The 21,043-nt window shown below is 39.3% G+C and overlaps 1 protein-coding gene across 1 annotated transcript in view; it reads left to right on the top strand.

The window, feature by feature from the left end:
* ADAMTS9 (ADAM metallopeptidase with thrombospondin type 1 motif 9) overlaps positions 1–21,043 on the top strand; it is a 182,776-nt gene that overhangs the window by 64,095 nt on the left and 97,638 nt on the right. The window contains exons 17-21 of the mRNA XM_004612779.2: positions 9,601–9,767; positions 9,862–9,991; positions 11,120–11,246; positions 18,571–18,781; positions 19,258–19,422. Coding sequence (XP_004612836.2) covers positions 9,601–9,767; positions 9,862–9,991; positions 11,120–11,246; positions 18,571–18,781; positions 19,258–19,422 — 800 coding nt within the window. The remainder of the gene's footprint in view (positions 1–9,600; positions 9,768–9,861; positions 9,992–11,119; positions 11,247–18,570; positions 18,782–19,257; positions 19,423–21,043) is intronic.

Genomic DNA, 21,043 nt, shown 5'->3' with positions numbered 1-21,043 from the left:
AACTGCCTTACAAATGTTTTCTTAATTTTTTTCCTGACTTAAATTTTTCTTTATTAATTTAAAGTATTTCTTATTTATTTTTGGTTTGGGGTCACAGCCAGTAGTGGTTGGGCTTACACCTGACTCTGCACTCAGAGATCATTCCTGGCTGGGCTCTGAGGACTATATGTGGTACCACAGATTGGAAGTAGGCTGGATACATGCAAAGTAAGCACCCAACCTGCTGTTCTATTATTTGGACCTTTTACCTAACTTTTTTGTTATTGATTCTAATAACAGACCACAGGCAGTTTCTTGATTAATTTGTTATGCCTGATCATTCCAAAACTCCTGTAGTGATAATATGTTTCTTATGTCATTCTAAGAATGTCCTATCTTGTTACTTTATGTGTTTATGCTCCACCTCTCATCATGGCTACTATAGTCTCATAGTCAACTTATACCTATTCCTTTTATCTATACCACAATATAACAGCAGTTCTCTAGTTTTCAAGTATCCTTAACTAAGTCCCAATTCCACTTACCATTTTAGATACTATCTTAAGTTATTATGAAATTTATTCAATAATTAATTTTTGTGGTACCAAGGATCAAACCCAAGGCTTCATCTATGCAAGGGAAACTTTATATTGAGCTATCTCCCTGACACTGTTCAGTCGTATTTTACTAAAAGAAGGTCCAATGGTGGAAAGATTTAAAAGGATTCAATTGACTATTTTACATAATTAACCCCTTTCTAGCCATAAAAATTGTACAGCTTATACTTATATGAAGCATAAATTAAGACAGTCTTGCTGGGCCATCAATTTCTTAAAGAAATGAATGTACTATCTTGTTGTGCGAACGTGGAAACTCTGTCCATCAGAATGCAACCTATTTAGAGCTAAATATCTAGACATATTCAACTAATCAATGAGTATTTTTAAAATATATTTGGGACCCGCATCTATATTTTAAAATTCCTGCATGAAATTGTTCATATATAGTCATCTAGTCAAACATGCTAACCAAGTATGTTTATATATGACTTTTTTTTTTTTAATTTTTATTAAATCACCATGTGGAAAGTTACAAAGTTCTCAGGTTTATATGTCAGTTATACAATATTCAAACACCCATCCCTTCACCAGTGCCCAAATTCCACCACCAGAAACCCCAGTTTGCCCCCCGCCCCCACCCCCCTACCCCCTACTGTATAACTAATGAATTTCACTTCATTTTTTTCTTTACCTTGATTACATTCCATAATTCAACACAAAACTCACTATAGTTGACATAACTCTCTCTCTCTCTCTTTTTTCTCTTTTTCCTTTTCCATTTTTTTTTTTTTTAATTTTTCCCCCTCTTCCCCTTCCTGCGCCTCATAGTATGGTGTACTCCACGCCACGTTAGCCAGCGTGGGGCTTTTGCTTAGCTCATAGTCCAGAGGTGGCTGTTACATTAAGAACCTTCAATATTTCAACAAAAACTTACTGTTATTATTTGGAGTTTCCCCCCAAGTCTGACCTGTTCAAATGGAACCCTTTCACATTGATGACAATTATAAATGTTAAGTTTTGGATTTCTGTATAAAGTCCTGGGAAAATTCTGCCAGAAATTACATATTTCCTCCGTTAGCCGGCGTGGGGCAAAGGCTTAATTCACAGTCTCCATACATGGGTGCAGGCACTTGCTGGAACCCCAATTCCTAAAGCTGTCTCTGGTTCCCGCTTGTTCCACACCCACCGGCTCTGCAGGGGCATGGGCGCCCGGGCCGAAAACCCGGCCGGCCGGAGCCGAGCACGGGCCCGACTAGGGCTGGCTCTGTATCCTGCGGCTGTTTCAAGTTCAAAGCACACATTTTTTTTTTTTTTTCCGCGCCACCAAGTTCATACCTTCTCAACGGACCCACAAAATGTCGGACACCACGCCTTCTCCCGGAGGGGAGAGAGACCAAGAAGGAAGGTTCTTTCCTCCGTTAGCCGGCGTGGGCAAAGGCTTAATTCACAGTCTCCATACATGGGTGCAGGCACTTGCTGGAACCCCAATTCCTAAAGCTGTCTCTGGTTCCCGCTTGTTCCACACCCACCGGCTCTGCAGGGGCATGGGCGCCCAGGCCGAAAACCCGGCCGGCCGGAGCCGAGCACGGGCCCTACTAGGGCTGGCTCTGTATCCTGCGGCTGTTTCAAGTTCAAAGCACACATTTTTTTTTTTTTTTCCGCGCCACCAAGTTCATACCTTCTCAACGGACCCACAAAATGTCGGACACCACGCCTTCTCCCGGAGGGGAGAGAGACCAAGAAGGAAGGTTCTTTCCTCCGTTAGCCGGCGTGGGGCAAAGGCTTAATTCACAGTCTCCATACATGGGTGCAGGCACTTGCTGGAACCCCAATTCCTAAAGCTGTCTCTGGTTCCCGCTTGTTCCACACCCACCGGCTCTGCAGGGGCATGGGCGCCCGGGCCGAAAACCCGGCCGGCCGGATATATATGACTTTTTAAAAGTATTTTCTAGAGTTCAACTTCATTCATTTATTCAGTTATTTAAGATGTGGCTGGCACTGCTCTAGGCAGAATGGGCAAAAGAGAACATGTGTGCATATATATATATATATATATATATATATATATATATATACATATATATGGATCTTTAAGCATTTTGGTGGAAGTAGACAAAAAGCAAAAACATGAGTTAAGATTAGAAGGTGACAAGAATATATCTGTTAGAATATAAAGTGACATAAAGGACTTTGGGATACCAAAGGTGACGTGGGAGCAGTGATGTTGAAATATATGAACTGAAATGAAGATAACAGACTTTCTCATGAGAGGTCCATTTAGCGGGAACAGCTGGTGTGTGTGTGTGTGTGCGCGTGTGCGTGTGCGTGTGCGTGTGCGTGTGTGTGTGTGTGTGTGTGTACCTTCTAATTCATGGAGGAGAGTCCTAAAAGTAGTTCATCAGTATCAGAATTAAATCATATAAGACCACATTAACCAACGAAATGGCTTGTACTATCAGAGATGTGGAAAGCTAGTAGAAGGTTCTAATCAAGGAATAATGTTACCTGATCACATTAGTATTTTCAAGGGAGTGTTCTAGCTATTATACAGGAGAATATAGATAAAGAAATATAGTATAATATAATTAAAATATAAAATAGAAGAAAAAGAACAGGGTAGAAGCAGAAAGACTGAGAAGGAAGTTATTGCAGTTATCTAAGAGAGAGGCTGATGGCAGTGGCTTGGCCCCAAGCAGCAGAGGTGATGGTTTGTGGTAAAACTCAGAGCATCTTTTTAAATTTTTTACCAAAGATGTTTGTTGAGACACTGTGATTTATAGAGTTGTTTGTAATAGAGTCGTCAGAGCATCTTTTGTAAAGGTGAAGTCATGATTTGTTGATGCATTGAATGTGGTGCATGGAAGACAGAACTCCAAAGTCACATGAACAATGGAAAGGATGGAGTTGGCATCATTTGAGTGAGAACTAAAATTTAAGGTTAAAGACTGTGTCTTGGGGCTGGAGAGATAAATCAGAGGGTATGCTGATTGACTTGCATGCGGTCAACCTGTGTTCACTCCCTGTCACCTCATATGGTTCCCTGAACACTCTCAGTAGTGATCCCAGAGTTCAGATCCAGGAATAAGCCCTGAGCATTGCTGTCCATGGCCCAAACAACAACAAAGGCTGTGTTACTATGTCATGCTCTTGAAATAAAGCCTACACGTGATATATCTAAATAAATAATTGCTAAATTGTTGAACAACCATTGCTGTCTTAACCAACTCCTGATTATGTGCCTAATGGGAGTGGTATTACCATGGAAATTTACAGAATCATCTTTTTGTTTTTAAAGACCATAAAGTTGTCTCATGGAACCAATTACTCAATGGCTGTTTTAGCTTTTCCCCACGCTTAACATATAAATGAGTGGTGACTTTATGTGACTATTAACAAGGTTCATGAGGACCCTCTTTACATTTTTTTTCTTTTGGAATCCTACAATTCTCATTCCATCATTGTATAAAATGGGTCAAGCATTCTCTTTTGTGCACTCATTATAAATTTGAGCATATGACTGCTGAAGCCATGCTGCTGCCTAATTAAATCCAGCAGCCTTGCATGCACCCTCTTTTATAAATTAATTTCCCGAGAGCCAAAAACCATATTGACTTGCTCCTTTCTTCTCCTCAAATGGGAGGAGTCTTCCTATTCTTCTCCTTCTTGGAAAAATAATCTTCCAAGTAGTGACCTCAGTTCAATTCAATTCAATATAACCTATACAGGTCAGGCATTTGAATTTAGGAGTGCCTACTGATAACCTTTTATTCCTCACTGGAGTTGTCTTAATCTCCTTGCAGAGAAATGAATCAAAATGAATGCTGGGTGTGGAGAGATAGTACAGTTGGTAGGGCACATGCCTTGCACATGGCTGACCTGGGTTTGATCCCTGCACCACATGTGGTCCCCTCAGACCCACCAAGAGTAAACCCTGATTACAGAGCCAGGAATAAGCCATGAGCAGTGCCAGGTGTGGCCTCAAAACTGAAACGAAGCATAACAAAAACAAAATGAAAGTTTGTCATGGGACAGCAATCTGAAGCACACTTAACTCTTAAATTGAATATCATGGTAAAGTTCTCTGTTGGCAAAGAACATTTCTCTAGAGGGAATAAAAACTAAGCAAGCAAAGATAGGAAATCAGATCCTTCAGTTTATACAGTGACTTCTTAACAAGTTAGGAAGAATACAAAGTCATCAACTCTTGTTTGGGCAGATGTTTACTCTTGGCTAGAGGGAAGGTGTAACAAATGCTGTAGGATGTTCTTAGAGTAGCCTTGCCGAGAGAGGCTGGTGACAGCTGTTTCTGGCTAAGCAATCTTCAACCTACCCCCACCCCCGCTTTTCTTTTTAAGGGCATCCAAACCAGGTCTTTCTGCATGTTTTGGGGAGGGAGCAATTTCCAGGAGGGAGGGCCTTTGAGCAACCCAGCTCTGATGGGTGAAATGGGGGAGAAACCAACCCAGGAAATTAGCTCCTCTAATCCCATTAGTGGGAGGTTGGGCAGAAGACTTTTTTTTTCTTCAGGAAACTATTTGTTTCATAAGGTACTGAAGCAGAAAGACTCCCCATCAAAGGGGGTCCTTTCACATAGACTCCTTCCCTCCTTTTGGGTTAAAGCCAAGTTGCACCCAAAACCACCATGTTCATATTTCTTGTGGAGAAAGAGGAGTCACTTCGGTGATACTTATTTCACTCTAGAATACTTAGCCTTAGATTAATTGTGGCAATGCAAAGACAGGCATCGATTCCATTCAAGATAAGGCAGGAATTCCATTTCACTATGGACACCTATCTCACGCCCTGTTCCCTGTCTGCTGGGACAAGGAGCAGGCAGTGAAGGGTGAAATGATCTGAGTCAGTATAAGCAGGAGAGGAAGCCTGGAGCCATTGGCAAGAAACTCTTGAATGAACCAAGCATAGACTCTTGCTCTTTGAATACAAACAAAATTGGATTATCACTTAATTTACACAACTGGCCTTGTGACATCTCATTTTCCCCACTTAGTGAAGCATTAGCTGGGGAGTGAGCATGTGACTTTACTTGAAAGGACTGGGGGATTGTGTTGGCAGTACATCCTGCCATCACCATGTAAGTGACCCATATTAGGAGGCAGCCTCAGGATAGGATGCCTGAAGTGCCACAGAAACAGCATGGTCTTTAGTCAGTGACCCAGTGAGACTTCTGCAGCCTTCAGGGCCAGGGGGTCTTACTCCACAGCAGCTACTGTGAGGATGAGGTCAGCAGAGGTTCATAGTGATGGAAAACAACCCTTTAACTGTACTCATCTATTCTCCTTGTTGTGGGTATTGGGTTCAATCAGTCACTTGTTCTTTCAGCATTATTGGGGCGACACCTACTATGGGCCAGGATCTTTTTTGAGCTTATGAAAGAGCATTTTAAAACATTGCTCTATTCAGGTCCTTGTTTATCATTTAAAAGTTAAAACACTTTGTCACAACACATACATGGCCCCTATCAGTACAATACAAGAAGAGTAGGAATTCCTTCACTCATTCAACAGACATCCTTTAGCTTCCTTCTTGGAAAAATGTCATGGTTAACAGGCTCTGGAAATAGACCTCCATGGTTGGAAGTCATTGGATCTTGGGGATGGCTTATAATAATGTTTAAGTGCATATAAATTACACCTCTATAAGGAGACAGTGAAATAAAGACATTCTGTTTACTAGCTTCCATAATGTTCACAGACAACCCATTATATAGAAGAGACTGAGACACAGGTTAAATAATTGAACATCAAATAAAAAGAAAGTTGAAGGAGTTAAAATTCTTACTGAATCACTTCCCTTAAATGCCTGGTGTTTGTGTCTGGTCTGGAGAAGAAAGGTGACTGCAAAGTAAAGTTTATTGGTAAGGTGAATGATGTGGCTGAAAGGGCAGTCAGAATAAGATCTATCAGGTATAAGGTGTTTATGTTGAAGAGTTTCAATAAAATTCTATACTGAGGCGGGTCTCAAAGTATTTTGAGCTCAGAAGTTTGTTATCCTTTAAAAGCTGTGATTCTTTGCCCCCATACTCTTTCTTACAATTTCAAATGAATTTATCTTATTCTTCTTTGGGGACCAAATTGGTGGGAATTCTGGTAACTGAGTGTGGGATCAGAAGCAAAAATCAATAGAGTTAATTCCTGATTCAGAAAGCATGGTTGTTGCATCAATACGTTGTGTCCAAAAGGTGAACTCTGTGAGGTTCTCATGAGCAGGAAAGCCAGGACTGTAGCGGCTAAACCACAGAGGACATTCAGGGATTCAGTACAGTTCTCATTAATTTCTACATAAGGATATACCTACGTGTCCTAATTCTCAGTCTATTCTACATACCTGTTGTTTCTAGCCCTGATAGTGAAAAGACAGTGAATCGCCTACATCAGTGAAAGGCAGGATGGATGGAGCAAGTGCATGAGCCATATTTGCTTGTCCCCATTCCACAGCCAAGACAGATGCATTTAAATAGTGAGACACTCTGCTGCCAGTGAGTTCTATTTTGCATCATTTCCTATGCATCTAGTACTAGTTGGTTAACATTTGTGCCTGGGATGAAACCTATTTGCCCTTTCTGAGTGAAGTTTTCCTGTTCCTTTTACTCACCTGAATATATGGCCTACACATTTCAGGGTCTTCTCACTGCTGACATTTACAAATTTGTGCAACTAAACATATATAAGGGGGGCTGGAGTGATAGCATGGTGGGTAAGGCGTTTGCCTTGCACTCAGCCAACCCAGGTTCAATTCCCAGTATCCGATATGGTCCCGCAAGCACTGCCAGGAATAATTCCTGAGTGCATGAGCCAGGAGTAACCCCTGTGCATTCCTGAGTGTCACCAAAAAGCAATATATATATATATTAAATATATATCTATGGGAGGCTTTTTCTAGAATGTTATTCAAGGCTCAAAGCTTAATAGGTCTGAATTCTGGTTCTGTGATGTGCCCCAAAGTCAGAAAAAGTCGCCATTTAGAAATCAGTGGTATAGGACCAAACAAAATAGTTTTTAAAAATAAGACTAAAATTTTGTACTGGCGCTGGGCAAAACAGAGTAGGATTTTAAGCAAAATTTTAGAATTAGCACCAAGTGATGTAGATACAACTGGTATTTTTGTTTTATTTTGTTTTGTTTTGGGCCACACTCAGCAATCTCAGAGTTTACTCCTGGCTCTGCACTGAGGAATTATTCCTGGCAGTGCTCAGGGACCATGTGGAATTCTGGGATTAAACTCAGGTTTTCTGAGTTCAAGGCAAGCATACTCCCCACTGTGCTATCTCTCCAGCCCCCAAAATTGGTATTTTTAATTTTAAGAAATTAAAGGTAGGAGTATAAATTTATTCTATTACATTTGACAAAATTATAGCTTAATGTCAGTCATGCCTAGGTTTGGAGGATGCAGATTAAAATTGATGATAAATATCTCCACTGAGTGTTCTAGCTAGATCACCTGATAGTGGAGCGTATATTTTTCATTTAAACTTGAATTTTACAATAGTAATATCAAAAAAAGGTTTATTTTCATGAAAATTTTCTGAGTATTTCTTCACTGCCCCCTTAGTCTCTTTGGCATACTGATCAATGATTCCTCTGCAACAATCACATCTTATTTTTGTTATTTGTTTTCTTTCCCTTTATTAAGTTTCCATGGCTCTAACTTGGTCACTTTATCATTTGGCTGATATTGAACACTTGAATCAAGTAGTTCAGCATAACTTTTCAGCCCAACCAGTTTTTTTTTTCATCTTTTGCAAGAGCAGCAATAGATTCGTTCATCCAGGAAGAATAATTATTGAGCACCTTTCATGTGCTTTTGTAGAAGCCATAGTATAATAGTACTGAGTAAAAAAAAGAAAGTTCCCAAATGTCTGCCCTCATGGAGTTAATATTCTTATTTAGGGGAAGAATATATAAATAGAAAGCTATAGAGAAAAGTTCAGGTGCTAAAAATGGAAAACAAGGAATCTATACTGACTATGGGATAGGGTTGCAGACTATGATCTGGGACTGCAGTGTGGCCCAAGGGGTAGAACACATGCCCCTAAAAAAAGTGAAAGGAAAGGTATTGCTAGGTATATTAGTCACTGTTTACTGTGTAACAACAAATTGTATCACTTCACAATAAAGGAAAACAGCATATATGTACTATCTTTATCATTTTATGTATCAGGAACTTGGGAACAGAACAATTGGGGGTGTTTCAGGCTTGAAGACCCTCATAAGGTGGCAGTTTAGACTATGTGTACTACTGAAAGATTGACTGGGGCTGATGAATTGCCTTACCAGATGCCTCACTCAGATGCTGGTAGCCAAAGGCTTCTTTCGTCACTGCTATTTGTCGCTGGCCTCTCAGTGGTGCTATTTGAGCTGCCGTACAACATGGAAGCTTCTCTCAAAGTCAGGTAGATTCAAGGAGGAGCAAAACCAAAGCACAGTGCCTTCCACCTGGCCTTAGAAGTCGCATGTCATTCCTGCAGTATCTTAGTTAATACTCACTTTTATATATCGTATGGCAGAGGGGAAAGAGATGAGACAGAGTGAGAAGACCTGGTGGTAAGATTTTGCAGCCTTATTGGATGTTGTCCACTTCAGTGACCCTTACTGAAAAAAGCACATTATAACATTGATGTGCCACAATTTTTAGATTTCAACATCTATCAAAGAAAACTAATATTTTGTAGATCCAACTATAGAATACAGTGTGAGATGCATGTGAGATTAGTTCATTTCTCTAGTATATGTTTTTAAATATAACACCTTTCTTTCTACCTGTAATCTTGTAACTACGGGGCATGTATACAACCCCTGACTAATTAGGACCTTAATATATGTCACTTTTCCAAGATACCTTAAAGGGCAGCTATTTTTTAATCTCCATTTTAGAGATAGAGAAATAAGACATGAGAGATGGTAGGTGTTAAGGACCCATAGCCTGCAAGTGGTAAAAAAAATATTTGAGCCTCTACCTGTTTTTTGTGTTTTTTGCATTCATTTTGTATGTCCAGCAGTAAGTTATTAGCAATACATCACAAATCCTCTTTGCTTATCTACAGCTTTATCAACCAGCAGTGGTGAATTCTTGCTCAATGGAGATTTTGTTGTCACAATGTCCAAGAAGGAAATTCGTTTTGGGAATACTGTGATAGAATATAGTGGTTCTGACAATGTAGTAGAAAGAATTAACTCCACCGATCGCCTTGAAGAAGAACTTCTGCTCCAGGTAAAATCTTGGCCATGAGTCCACTATTTTTTTTTCTTTTACTTGGAATCATCAAGTCTCCAAACATCCTTTCTGTTTTGTCTACATGACCTAGGTGTTGTCAGTGGGAAAGTTATACAACCCTGACGTGCGGTATTCTTTCAATGTTCCAATTGAAGACAAACCCCAACAATTTTACTGGAACAGTCATGGCCCATGGCAGGCATGCAGCAAACTCTGTCAAGGTATTTGCATTCACACTGTTTTTTTGCAATGTTCTTTTGGGTGGTTTGCCTTTCCAGTTTTAGGGACATATAACTGACGTATTGTATAAGTTGAGGTATATGTTTTGATGTGTTTCCATTAGAGATCACCAAAATAAATTTAGTTAGTATATCAACTCCCAGTTGTAGTATTTCTTTTCTTATGACAATAACTCTTAAGATCTTCTCTCTTAGCAACTTTCAATATATTTATTAATGCTGTTTAATGATAGTATCTTAGATTACCAGGACTTAGAACTAGAAGTTTGTACCTTTTCACCTGCTCATGCTCCCCTCCTCTTCATAATACTCTCTGTGTCTGTAAGTTTGGTTTTTGTTCATTTCTTTTGTTTTAGACTTCACATACAAATGAAATGAGTTATATTTTTTTAAAAAGGGTGTTTATAATTTTTAAAAATAAAGCATCCAAATGCATGCAACTATAAACCTTTTATATTTATATACATTCTCTGTACTATTATCACTGAATTTCTTTGGTCACTTAGGGCCACAAAATCAAGCTTTTTTATTTGTCTTGGGCCATTCCTAGCTGTACTCAGGACTTATTCCTGGCCCTGTGCTTAGAGTGTCCTTCTGCTGGTACTCAGGGATCATATGTGGTGCTGGTCTTGTACAAGGCAAGAACCTTCTGTATTATCTCTGCATCCCGCCCCCGGTGGAGATTTTTTAGGGATTCAGGGTATAGTAGGTTGCCTCATGCTGGAAGTTTCCACTCATATGAAGCCAAGAAAAATCAGCCCTGCCACACTGATTTTTTTTTCAAGGACATAGATTTCATGATCCTATCATTGTTTTTTTCTTTTGTTTCCTCTTATTCAAATTGAGTGTATACAAATTATAAGAGTGGGCTCAGTTAATCCATCGCTGACTTATAGCTACATGCATTTTTTAAACCCTTATTTGCTTTGCTCTGGGCTTGTCATGGCCCAGTTGAGTAGCTATGCAAAGGTCATAGGGCCCACAAAACAGATAATATTCACTATCTAACCCATATCAGAAAATGCTGACCTGGTTTCTTGTAAAAGGAGCTTATGAGTAGATTACTTTCCCTGATTCTTTTTTGCTTCTTCTTTTTTCCTCTCTGCTTAGGGGAGCGGAAACGAAAACCCATTTGCACCCGGGAATTTGATCAGCTTACAGTTTCTGATCAAAGATGTGATTGGCTGCCCCAGCCAGAACCCATCACTGAGCCCTGCGGCACAGACTGTGACCTGAGGTAAGGCCAGTGTTTGCTGTGGAGTTCTGAGGCTCTTGGAGCAAGGGAGAATGGAAGGAAGGGTTGTCGGTCATGAAATCCTCTCTTCTTGTCTGTCTGTGACATACGCTTTAGCCAGCTTTTCATCCTGCTGAAACTGATTATCTAAGGCACATGTCTGTGGGTTTCTTGTTCTTCTCCTAAAAATTAAAAATAGCTCATGGTGTATGGTACTTGCCAAAGTACCATATTTAATCCTCACAACTTGCTGCATAATTACTATGAGAGAGTCCAATGTTATATAATAGTTTGGAAATCAACACAAAAGAAGAAACTGTACCCCTTAAAAAACAGATTTGTATCTACTCAGACAGTCTACCCAATACTCTCATGGATATGAAAGTTGCAGTGCATTAAGGTAGAGCTTGGGGAGGAACTAGAAGCAAATTTATGTACAGATGTCTAGATTTGCAAAAACTTATGAATATTAAAAAATATAAATCTCAGGACAAAGAGATAGTAAATGGGTGGAGTGCTTGCCTTATACAGGTAGAGTGCTTGCCTTACACGCAGGTTGACCTAGATTTGATCCCTGGCACTCCCTAAGCCTGTCAGGAATGATCCTTGAGTAAAGAGATAGAATTAAGTCCTGACCACAGGGTATGGCCCCCAAATCAAAACCAACCAACAAAACAAAACAAAAGCAATGTAGCACAGCAGGTAGGGCCTTTGCCTTGCATGCGGCCGACCCGGGTTCGATTTCTCCGTCTCTCTTGGAGAGCCTGGCAAGCTACCGAGAGTATCCCGCCCACATGGCAGAGCCTGACAAGCTACCCGTGGTGTATTCGTTATGCCAAAAACAGTAACAACAAGTCTCACAATGGAGACATTACTGGTGCCTGCTCTAGCAAATTGATGAGCAACAGGATGACAGTGACAGTGATACAGTGATTTATATGTATATAAATGAAAAGTAGAAGGACAATTCTAAAAAGTTCTTGCTACCTGCAATATTGATTATGTAATACTGTCATATTTGGGTGTTAATTAGTCTAGACATTCCTTTGTGTGGTCTGTAGGTCAATTTAATGCACACACGATGAGTTGATGCATTTCCCTCATTTTATAAGAGAGAAATTATTAGCAAAATGTGCTACAAGAACTTGTTAAGGCATCACTATTCATAAGTAGCAGGGTGAATATTTAAATATTTTGCCGTTCCCATATCCCTATGCCAAATGCTCTCAAGTGATAGTGCAGCCTATAAAGCTGGGGTCAAATATAAGACCCTCCTAGAATCTCTGAGAGAAAAGAGGAGTGCTAGGATGGATTAGTCAGGCCCATCTTGGGAGTCAGAGGGAGGCTATTGGAATGGCTCTCTCTACCCTTCTCCTCAACCTGTTTCCCCAGTGTCACTGATCTGCTTACTCACTGCATTGTCAAATACATTGATAATATTCATTGTAGAAAGAAAACACAAACCAAAATATTCAAAGGAATGTCTTTATACCACCAGTATTAATTTATTGAGAATGCTCATATAAACCCAGAGCTTCAACCAGTTGAATAAGATCAACTATAGTAAAAGCTAAGCTGTATTTGAAAAATACTTAGACAATTGTTATACTTAATTTCTCACAACAATTTAGGGAAGAAACATTGAATGGTGGTTAGGTTCCTTTTCTTATTTTGTGAAGCAAAATGGTTTTATTACAAGAGATTTACTTAGAGAAATGTAAGAAGAGAGAAGAAAGATACATATATTCCAGAAGGGAAAAAACCTGGCTAGATTTCCTGAGGCATGACTTCAATATATTGGGAAAGTTGACATTTTCAGATCAGTCCTCTATTATTGAATAGAATGTTCTGTTATCAATTATTAATGATGGTAAATATTAATTATTTATATTAATTCTGTGGAGAGCAATAGATCCTTGAAAGTAACAACATTCAATGCCAATCATCTATGAAGAAATTGTTCTTTTTTATTGTCTTATACAGCTAAAATTAACCTATGAATGTAATCAATAGCATATTATAATTCCAATACCTCCCTGTTATCACTCTTTATTCCTGAGAAAACACCATGAGATAGATATGATTATCAATCATACTTTGCACATAAGGAAACCAGAGGCCAAGAGAAGCTAAGAAAATTGCTCACTCACACCATTTTTTTGTGAAGTGGCAGGATTCCAGAGTGTTATGTCTGGTTCCTCAGTTCCTACTCCTTATCCCTAGGAGGAAATAATTTTCATTTTAAATTAGGTCTTTATGATGTAATATTCATTGATATGATGTTCATTCTATGTAATTCTTCCTATGTGAAGAAAGATAACCTTCAAGAGCCTTCTGCCATTTCTTGTTCACCACCTTTCTTGGACCCTTAAAGCTGACATTTTCCACTGGCTGAATGAATCAGACTGGGCTGGTGCAGTTTCTATGAGAACTTTATATATTGTGGAATCCCTTCCTTCGATGCTAGATCTGTTCTTATAATCCCAAGGAAGACAAGTTAATTTAAAATATATTTTTCATTTTTATGCCACACCTACTTGTGCTTGAGGCTTACTTCTGGCTCTGTGCTCAGGAATCACTCTTGAAAGTGCTTGAGGGACCATATGCTATGCCAGGTATCAAACTTTGAGTTTATGGTGCAAGGCATAACCCTACCCAGTGTACTAACTCCCTGTGCTGAGGAAGGCAAATTCATTCATACAAAGTCTTCTGAGTAAGAGTATGTTTCTATGAAATACTAAATAGAAGGGAATGGAAATTCCATTAACAATCATTTTTTTAAATAATATTCTCTAAAACCTGTTGAAAGTTTCACCAAGGAGAACCTATTTCAAGATAGGGATAATGTTTGACTTCTTAGTTTAAGAAATTACTTTCAGAAACTATTTTTTTCCCCCATCAAACATATTTCAAAAATGAGCCACAGTTTTGTTAGCGAGGATGCTGGAACTACACAGTTCATCCTGCTTTGGCATCTTTCAGATATAAAATTTAAAATACAGCACACTTTACAATGTGAAGACATTTTGAAAGATAGCTCAAACCCTCAAGACTTTTTAAGTGGAATTAGGTAGATCTCTATTGTATTTCTCGCCAAACTTTGTTTTATTGATCCCCATGGAATTTCAGAGTACTTGGAACTTGCCTGGGGAATAAGGTGTCAGCAGGATGGTAATAACTAGAGCAACAAAAGCAGCAGCATCTTTTTTCTGATGCCTTTCATATGTGTTACATGCCAGGCATTCCTTGCTTATCTTCCTAGTAGTGCTGTGAAATGCACCTGTTTCACCACATTTCACAGAAGAGAAAACTGAGGCTCACTATGGTTAAGTATCCTGCATACTGAATTCATATTCCCACCTACATCTTTCTGATTCCATAGTTCATCCTATGATTTTATTTAAAATTCTTTCATAAAACCCAGGGAAAACCAAGAATTAAAATATTTCCATTTCACCTAGTGGGTATAGCAAAGAATGTCTTCTAAATTCTCCATTTGGAAAAAAGTCACATTTTAAAGATATCCAGATTTCCAGGAATACTTAAACTCCTATGAAACCAAATGAGAACAGCAGTTTAGGGAAAACGTTTGGATTGTAATAGCACCACTGGCTGATTAAAGAGAAATTAAGAGGAATTTATTCCTGAAGTTAGGTATAAGAGTTTGTGGTTGCAGTGGTAAACTAAATGGTTAAAATAATAATACTGAAAAAAAAGATAATAATAATACTGAAAGGGAATAAAAAGGAATTTAGAAGTGCAGTGCCTCATAAGTAGATGGTGCATGCTTATATCTGAAATAAAATAGAACATGTTTGTCAGCATTCAGAATCACATCATAGTTGCTTTTATAGATGACTGAACAAGTACAATTCTTCAACTGAAGCAAAACATGCAGCATACAAACCAAACCTAAGGAAGAAGTTATTTTTTTTCTCTTTGCCAACCTCATAGTCACTATACTTGCAATTTGGACCAGGGCCATAGACCTCACCTCTTCAATATTCTGACAGGGTCACAGTTGAAAATTCTTATTAATGGGAGGGGCATGACACGAGAGTAAAGGGGGGCATGAAAGAGGTGGAAAGTAAAGAAGAAAGAGACATGACTGAAAAGAGAAAATGGCTGAGAAACACTAATTTAACTAATTGTTGCTGGCTGAGTATCTGTGTCCTAAACTAAAAATTGGAGAGAGGGTTATTACTGATGAAGTTTCCCCTAAAATCTGATGGTAGAACACTGATTCCAGGAGATGGTTTGTGGCAAACAAAAATGTTTTAGAAGATCTACCCATTATCTCCTATGCTATGTAGAATTTCACAATACCAACATTTTTGAAAGCTCTTGGGAATTCTGCATTATAGAGACATACTTAATCCAGTTGTCTTCCAATTTCTCAGACATACAATCCTGCTTTGGCCCAGACAGACATACAGTTTTTTGTTTTGTTCTAATGTATTATTACATACATTACTTTTCTGAAATATGGAAATGTTTTCATATTTCAGGTGGCGAATAGAACTCTTACATGAACTGAATGAATTAAAAATACAGAAGTTCAGACCTTCTGGGAGAGAAAAGGAGAGAGGATAGTGTTTTGAGAAGAATTTTGTTCAGGCAGTTCTGTGATCTTTCCACAAACACTTCCCAGATCTCTACTCAGATTTGGGAGATTTTAATTTTAAATTTTAAGTGCACTAAACCGTATATAAATTATTATCTGTGAATAAGGACTATGTTTTCCATGAAGACATAGAACAGAGTCAATACAACTGGCATAGGGTTTTCCCCCCAAAGAATCTTTTCTAAGTATCCAGGAGACCTTACTATGCTCTTCCAGCCCAAGCTGCTAGTGCTTTCTTATAGGGACAGGTCTCGGGCCTCCCTTATCCAGGATGGAAAGTAACCTTTCCACAAAGAAGGCAAGGTATGGAAGCTGAGAATTGAAGGGTAGATTAAAGTCCCAGATGCCCCTGTTGAATTGATCCTCATTTTTGACTCACTTCCTTAAGGAAGTGAAAGCCTGCTCAGATTAAACTTTGACAGGATGAGATAAAGCACTGTTCTTCAGTCTCTCATTTATCATGTTCCAGTTAGAACAAAATCCTTCTGGTACCTTGTCACTACCACGGAAAATCTCAGTAGTCCACTTTACATGCCAAATGTAAAAGTAGGTCAACTCTGACCCACTTCGGAGCATTTGTGAGAAATTCCAAGATAAGTGTTTAGTGAGTATTTCTCTCCCTCCACCAAGTTCTCTTGGACAGGTGTAGATGAAAGAATTGCTAGGGTGTTGGTATTTGGCACATCGCCCAATTTTTGAGCAGTAGAGAGGTAACAGTTAAGAGTGGATTCTCATTAAAATGATCAAAACAGCCTTCCTTTAGGGAATGTTAAATGTTACCAACAATATATTCTTTCATTTATTTGTTGTGCATTAAATTTGGGTAGCTTAAAAAATTAAATAGTAACCAAATTGGGCATAGGGGTGGGCAATTAAAAGAAGCAAGAAATTTGACACACATATACAGTATGTCAAGAAAAGCTCAAGGTAGATACTGAAGACTAAATATGACAAAGATTTTTAGATTTAAATATTTTTCTTTTGCTTTTTGGGTCAAACCCGGCAATGTCCGGGAGTTACTCCTGGCTTTGCACTCAGGAATTACTCCTGGTGGTGCTCAGGGGACCATATGGGATGCTGGGAATTGAACATGGGTCGACCGCATGCAAGACAAACACCCTACCTGCTGTGCTATCGCTCCAGCCCCATCAAATCCACTTTTAAAGTGCCTAACCATAAAGCTAGGAGAGAGAAATCAGTGGAGCACAAAGAATTTTCAGGAAAGTCCAGTGTTAATATGTTTATTTCATCTCATAGAATAAGCAATATTGAATGAATGCTAATCTAAACAATGCATTAAGATGATGATATGTCAGTATTGGCTCACCAATTCAAATAAATGTGTCATTCACGTTAATGTTTCATGGGAAAGGCTGAACATTTGTGAGGACTGAGTATATAGGAAATCTCGGTGTCTTCCTCCCAACTCTACTGCATGCCTAACACTTCTCTAAAAATTTCTTTAAAAGCATGTAATTGAGAGGCCAGCAGATGGCTCAGTGTCCAAAACAGCTGTCTTGCAAGCACGAAGCTATGCGTTGAATCCCTGGCATCACCCACATGCCTCAGTTGCAGTCATGGCAGCTCTGCTCTCTGTGATTCCTCCACACCCCAAGAAATTTCCCAGTTGAGTCATAGCCAGAAATGTGCCAGCCTCACTGTAATTCCTGGCAAGCACCATGGCTATGAGTGAGGCCTCACGGCAAACAGTATCAGAGCTGATAAGTGAACACTGGAACCTGATGTGTAATCCTCAAGGAACACCACAACCACCACAACCAAGAAGAATATATGGGATATATTCAAAAGAATATATGTTATCAGACATGGCAACAGAGATAAGATGTTGGGGGTGGGGGAGGCAGGATGAAAAGGATAATATAACTGACTTTTTCTTTTGCTTTTTGGGTCACTCCCAGCAGTGCACAGAGGTTACTCCTGGCTCTGCACTCAGAAATTACCCTTGGTGGTGCTCAGGGGACCATATGGGATGCTGGGAATCAAACCCGGGTCAGCCGCATGCAAGACAAACGCCCTACCCACTCTGCTATTGCTCCAGCCCCAAACTGACATTTTCTTAACACCTATAGAAGTTGCATAAACTGTTGTTGTATTGACAGTATATAGTCTATTAGTCTATACAATTATAGTTTGTGTTTTGAAGGATCTTTGTCACATAGTAGCAAGTATAAAGTTTAGTATACTTGAAATTCACAGTAAAGTCCAAGACATTTATTCTATTATTAATATACACAGTGGTCATTGAGAACTCTCTGGCCCAGGTCCACATAAAGAAGTTTCCTAGGAAAAGTTCCCAATAGTGATTCTTTGTTGCAAACAACCTGCTTATTGAATGAAATGATGGGTTGCATAAATCTTTTAAATATAAAATTGCTTTTGTTGCTCTACTGAATTTGTTTTTTTCCCTCTAGGTTACTTGAATTTCATATTGACTGTGTAAAGTTTGAGGTCTTTGACCCTGCCTATCACTTTATGACTTCTGTTTACATTGGCAGCCATGAGAAATACATGAAGTTTTTGGTTTAAAATGGGATTGTAGTAACAAACTGTCACTTTGAACTTAATTTGAGTTAAGGGGAAAGCAAAGAACTCAATTATCCATACATTCTGAGTATAAATACATATGTACTTAATAGAAATGATATTTTCCTTCCTCACCACCCCCCAACTATTTCTTCCCAGGTGGCATGTTTCTGGTAGGAGTGAGTGCAGTGCCCAGTGTGGCATGGGCTATCGCACATTAGACATCCACTGTGTCAAATACAACAGGCTAGATGGAATGACTGAGAAGGTAGATGACAGCTTTTGTAGCAGTGACCCCAAGCCAAGCAACCAGGAAAAATGCTCAGGAGAATGTTACACAGGTGGTTGGCGCTACTCAGCGTGGACGGAAGTAAGTTGTTTTTCACTGAAGAATCTTCCTGGGTGCTAAGTCTGATGAATTTATTTGGCTTCATGGAGACTTTGTTGTGAAGTCTCATTTCATTTAAACTGCCATGCAAAGAGTCCAATGACTGATTTATAATGCCTGACTTCATTTAAACTTTGCAGAAAAGGATAATTGATTGGTAGTGTCTGACATGGACATAGTTTGTGAAAACTTGGGAGTGGTGAAACACACTCAACCTGCCATTTTTTCTATACCGTAAGGCTGTTTTAAATTTTATTTCCCGTTGCCAATTCAGTAATAATTGACTTCATTGATAAATATATGGATAACAATAATAAATACACCCAAAGTAACAGCTCAAATGGCAGGGTTGGTTGATTAGATGTTTCTTCAGGGCTAAAAGAGATAAGCCAGCATAGCCATAGAGATGCTTGGGAAGACACTTGCCAACAATTTGATTTAGTTCTTTAATCTTTCAGTGTTCCAAAAGCTGTGATGGTGGAACCCAGAGAAGAAGAGCTATGTGTGTCAATACCCAGAACGAAGTCTTGGATGACAGCAAATGCACACATCAGGAGAGAGTCACCATTCAGGGGTGCAATGAGTTTCCTTGTCCTCGGTGGCAATCGGGAGGCTGGTCAGAGGTGAGCCAGGAGAGCTGTTATTTCTCCTGTGTTGTTTCTGATATGCTAATTCTGAGTCTCCTTGTCCTGGTTATACCTGCTATGCCTCTTACCTCTCCTTGATAGAACAGCAGCTCTAATCCACCTGGCCCCTGACTGCTGTGCTAGACATAACAGTCCTTCATTCATCCACAGGATGCAGCATGTTTGACTGGATAATGTATCCTAGTAGCATCTGTTGGTGATCTTGAAGTTTTTGTCTCTTACTTTCCTTCCTCTTTGAGCTCTGGTTAAGTTGCTGGGAAGGAAATCACAGCCTCATTAGACATAAAGCTGCTTTGGCCAAAATCTGAAAGTTTTTTAATGAGCTTTCCTCATTTCATCAAATCAAGGATATGGGAAATGTCAATTGATAATAAATCTTTGCCACTGGATTTAAGCCTGAGAGTGCTAGATTAGGGGCAGGAGGAGGGAATGGTTAAGTTGACTCTAACACAAGAACAGAGGTAGAAGTTCTTGAGTATATGGTAGATGGCAAGGATGGTAACAAAATGCACCAAAACTATAATGGTCAATCAACAAATAATGTGGATGTATGGAAGGGGAGTGAAGCTCAAACTAGAAGTGACCTTGGAACAGGGGTGAAGGGATTATGGGAGCATCATGGTGATGATATTCAGTAACTTTGTGCATTAGTACCATAAACTTAGCAGTTCAGAGTCAGCCCGGTGAAGATTGATTTCATTATTAAACATCACTGTAGCCCTCTTACCTAAACTATAAAAAAATGACAAGATCAGGGGCTGGAGAGATAGCACAGCGGGTAGGGCGTTTGCCTTGCACGCGGCCGACCCGGGTTCAAATCCCAGCATCCCATATGGTCCCCTGAGCACCGCCAGGGGTAATTCCTGAGTGCAGAGCCAGGAGTAACCCCTGTGCATCGCCCGGTGTGACCCAAAAAGCCAAAAAAAAAAACAACACAAAAAAATGACAAGATTAAGTTCTTAGATATAAAATACATTTTAAAATGAGATTTCCAATGTACTCCTCATGAAAATTAAAAAAAAATTAGACCCTGGTGAGTGAGTGACTTACTCATCTAGTTGCTAAAAAACAAAGGACAGAGTTGAGTCTTCTAGATTCCCCCCTGCACATTATGTTCCTTATCTGATGAAGTTGAAGGCAAGTGCTCCCTTGCTTAGCCCAGAAGACAGCCAGAGGAGGAAGAGGAGCCATTCTTGTTCTCTAGTACTGTCTTAGTGCTCACTTGCTGGAGATCAGGTGGATTTCCTCTTCATTAAGGGGAGCAAATAAAGGGGAACAGAAATTCCTTATTGTGGGTCAGGTCAGAGATGTGGGGGAAACATTTCCCTGTTACATTTCTGTACATTTCCTTTTCTAGCTTTTCCATATCAGTGCATTATTTACTGTTCACTTCAGCATCAAATAAAATATGAATTCTAAGAAATTGCTATTAATGGCCTTGAAATTGTAGGCAAGTAGCAGTGCATGTGATTGCCAATGTTGGACTCCCAGACAAATTAATATAAAATTAACAAATTAATAATAATTTCCATATAATACTATATATAAACATAGTACAATAGGAAGATGATTTCTTTGCATGTGGCCAGTCCAGGTT

This window comes from Sorex araneus, chromosome 4, assembly GCF_027595985.1.
Source record: "Sorex araneus isolate mSorAra2 chromosome 4, mSorAra2.pri, whole genome shotgun sequence".
Classification (NCBI taxonomy): Eukaryota; Metazoa; Chordata; class Mammalia; order Eulipotyphla; family Soricidae; genus Sorex; species Sorex araneus.
This window is presented reverse-complemented; position numbering and strand designations above follow the sequence as displayed.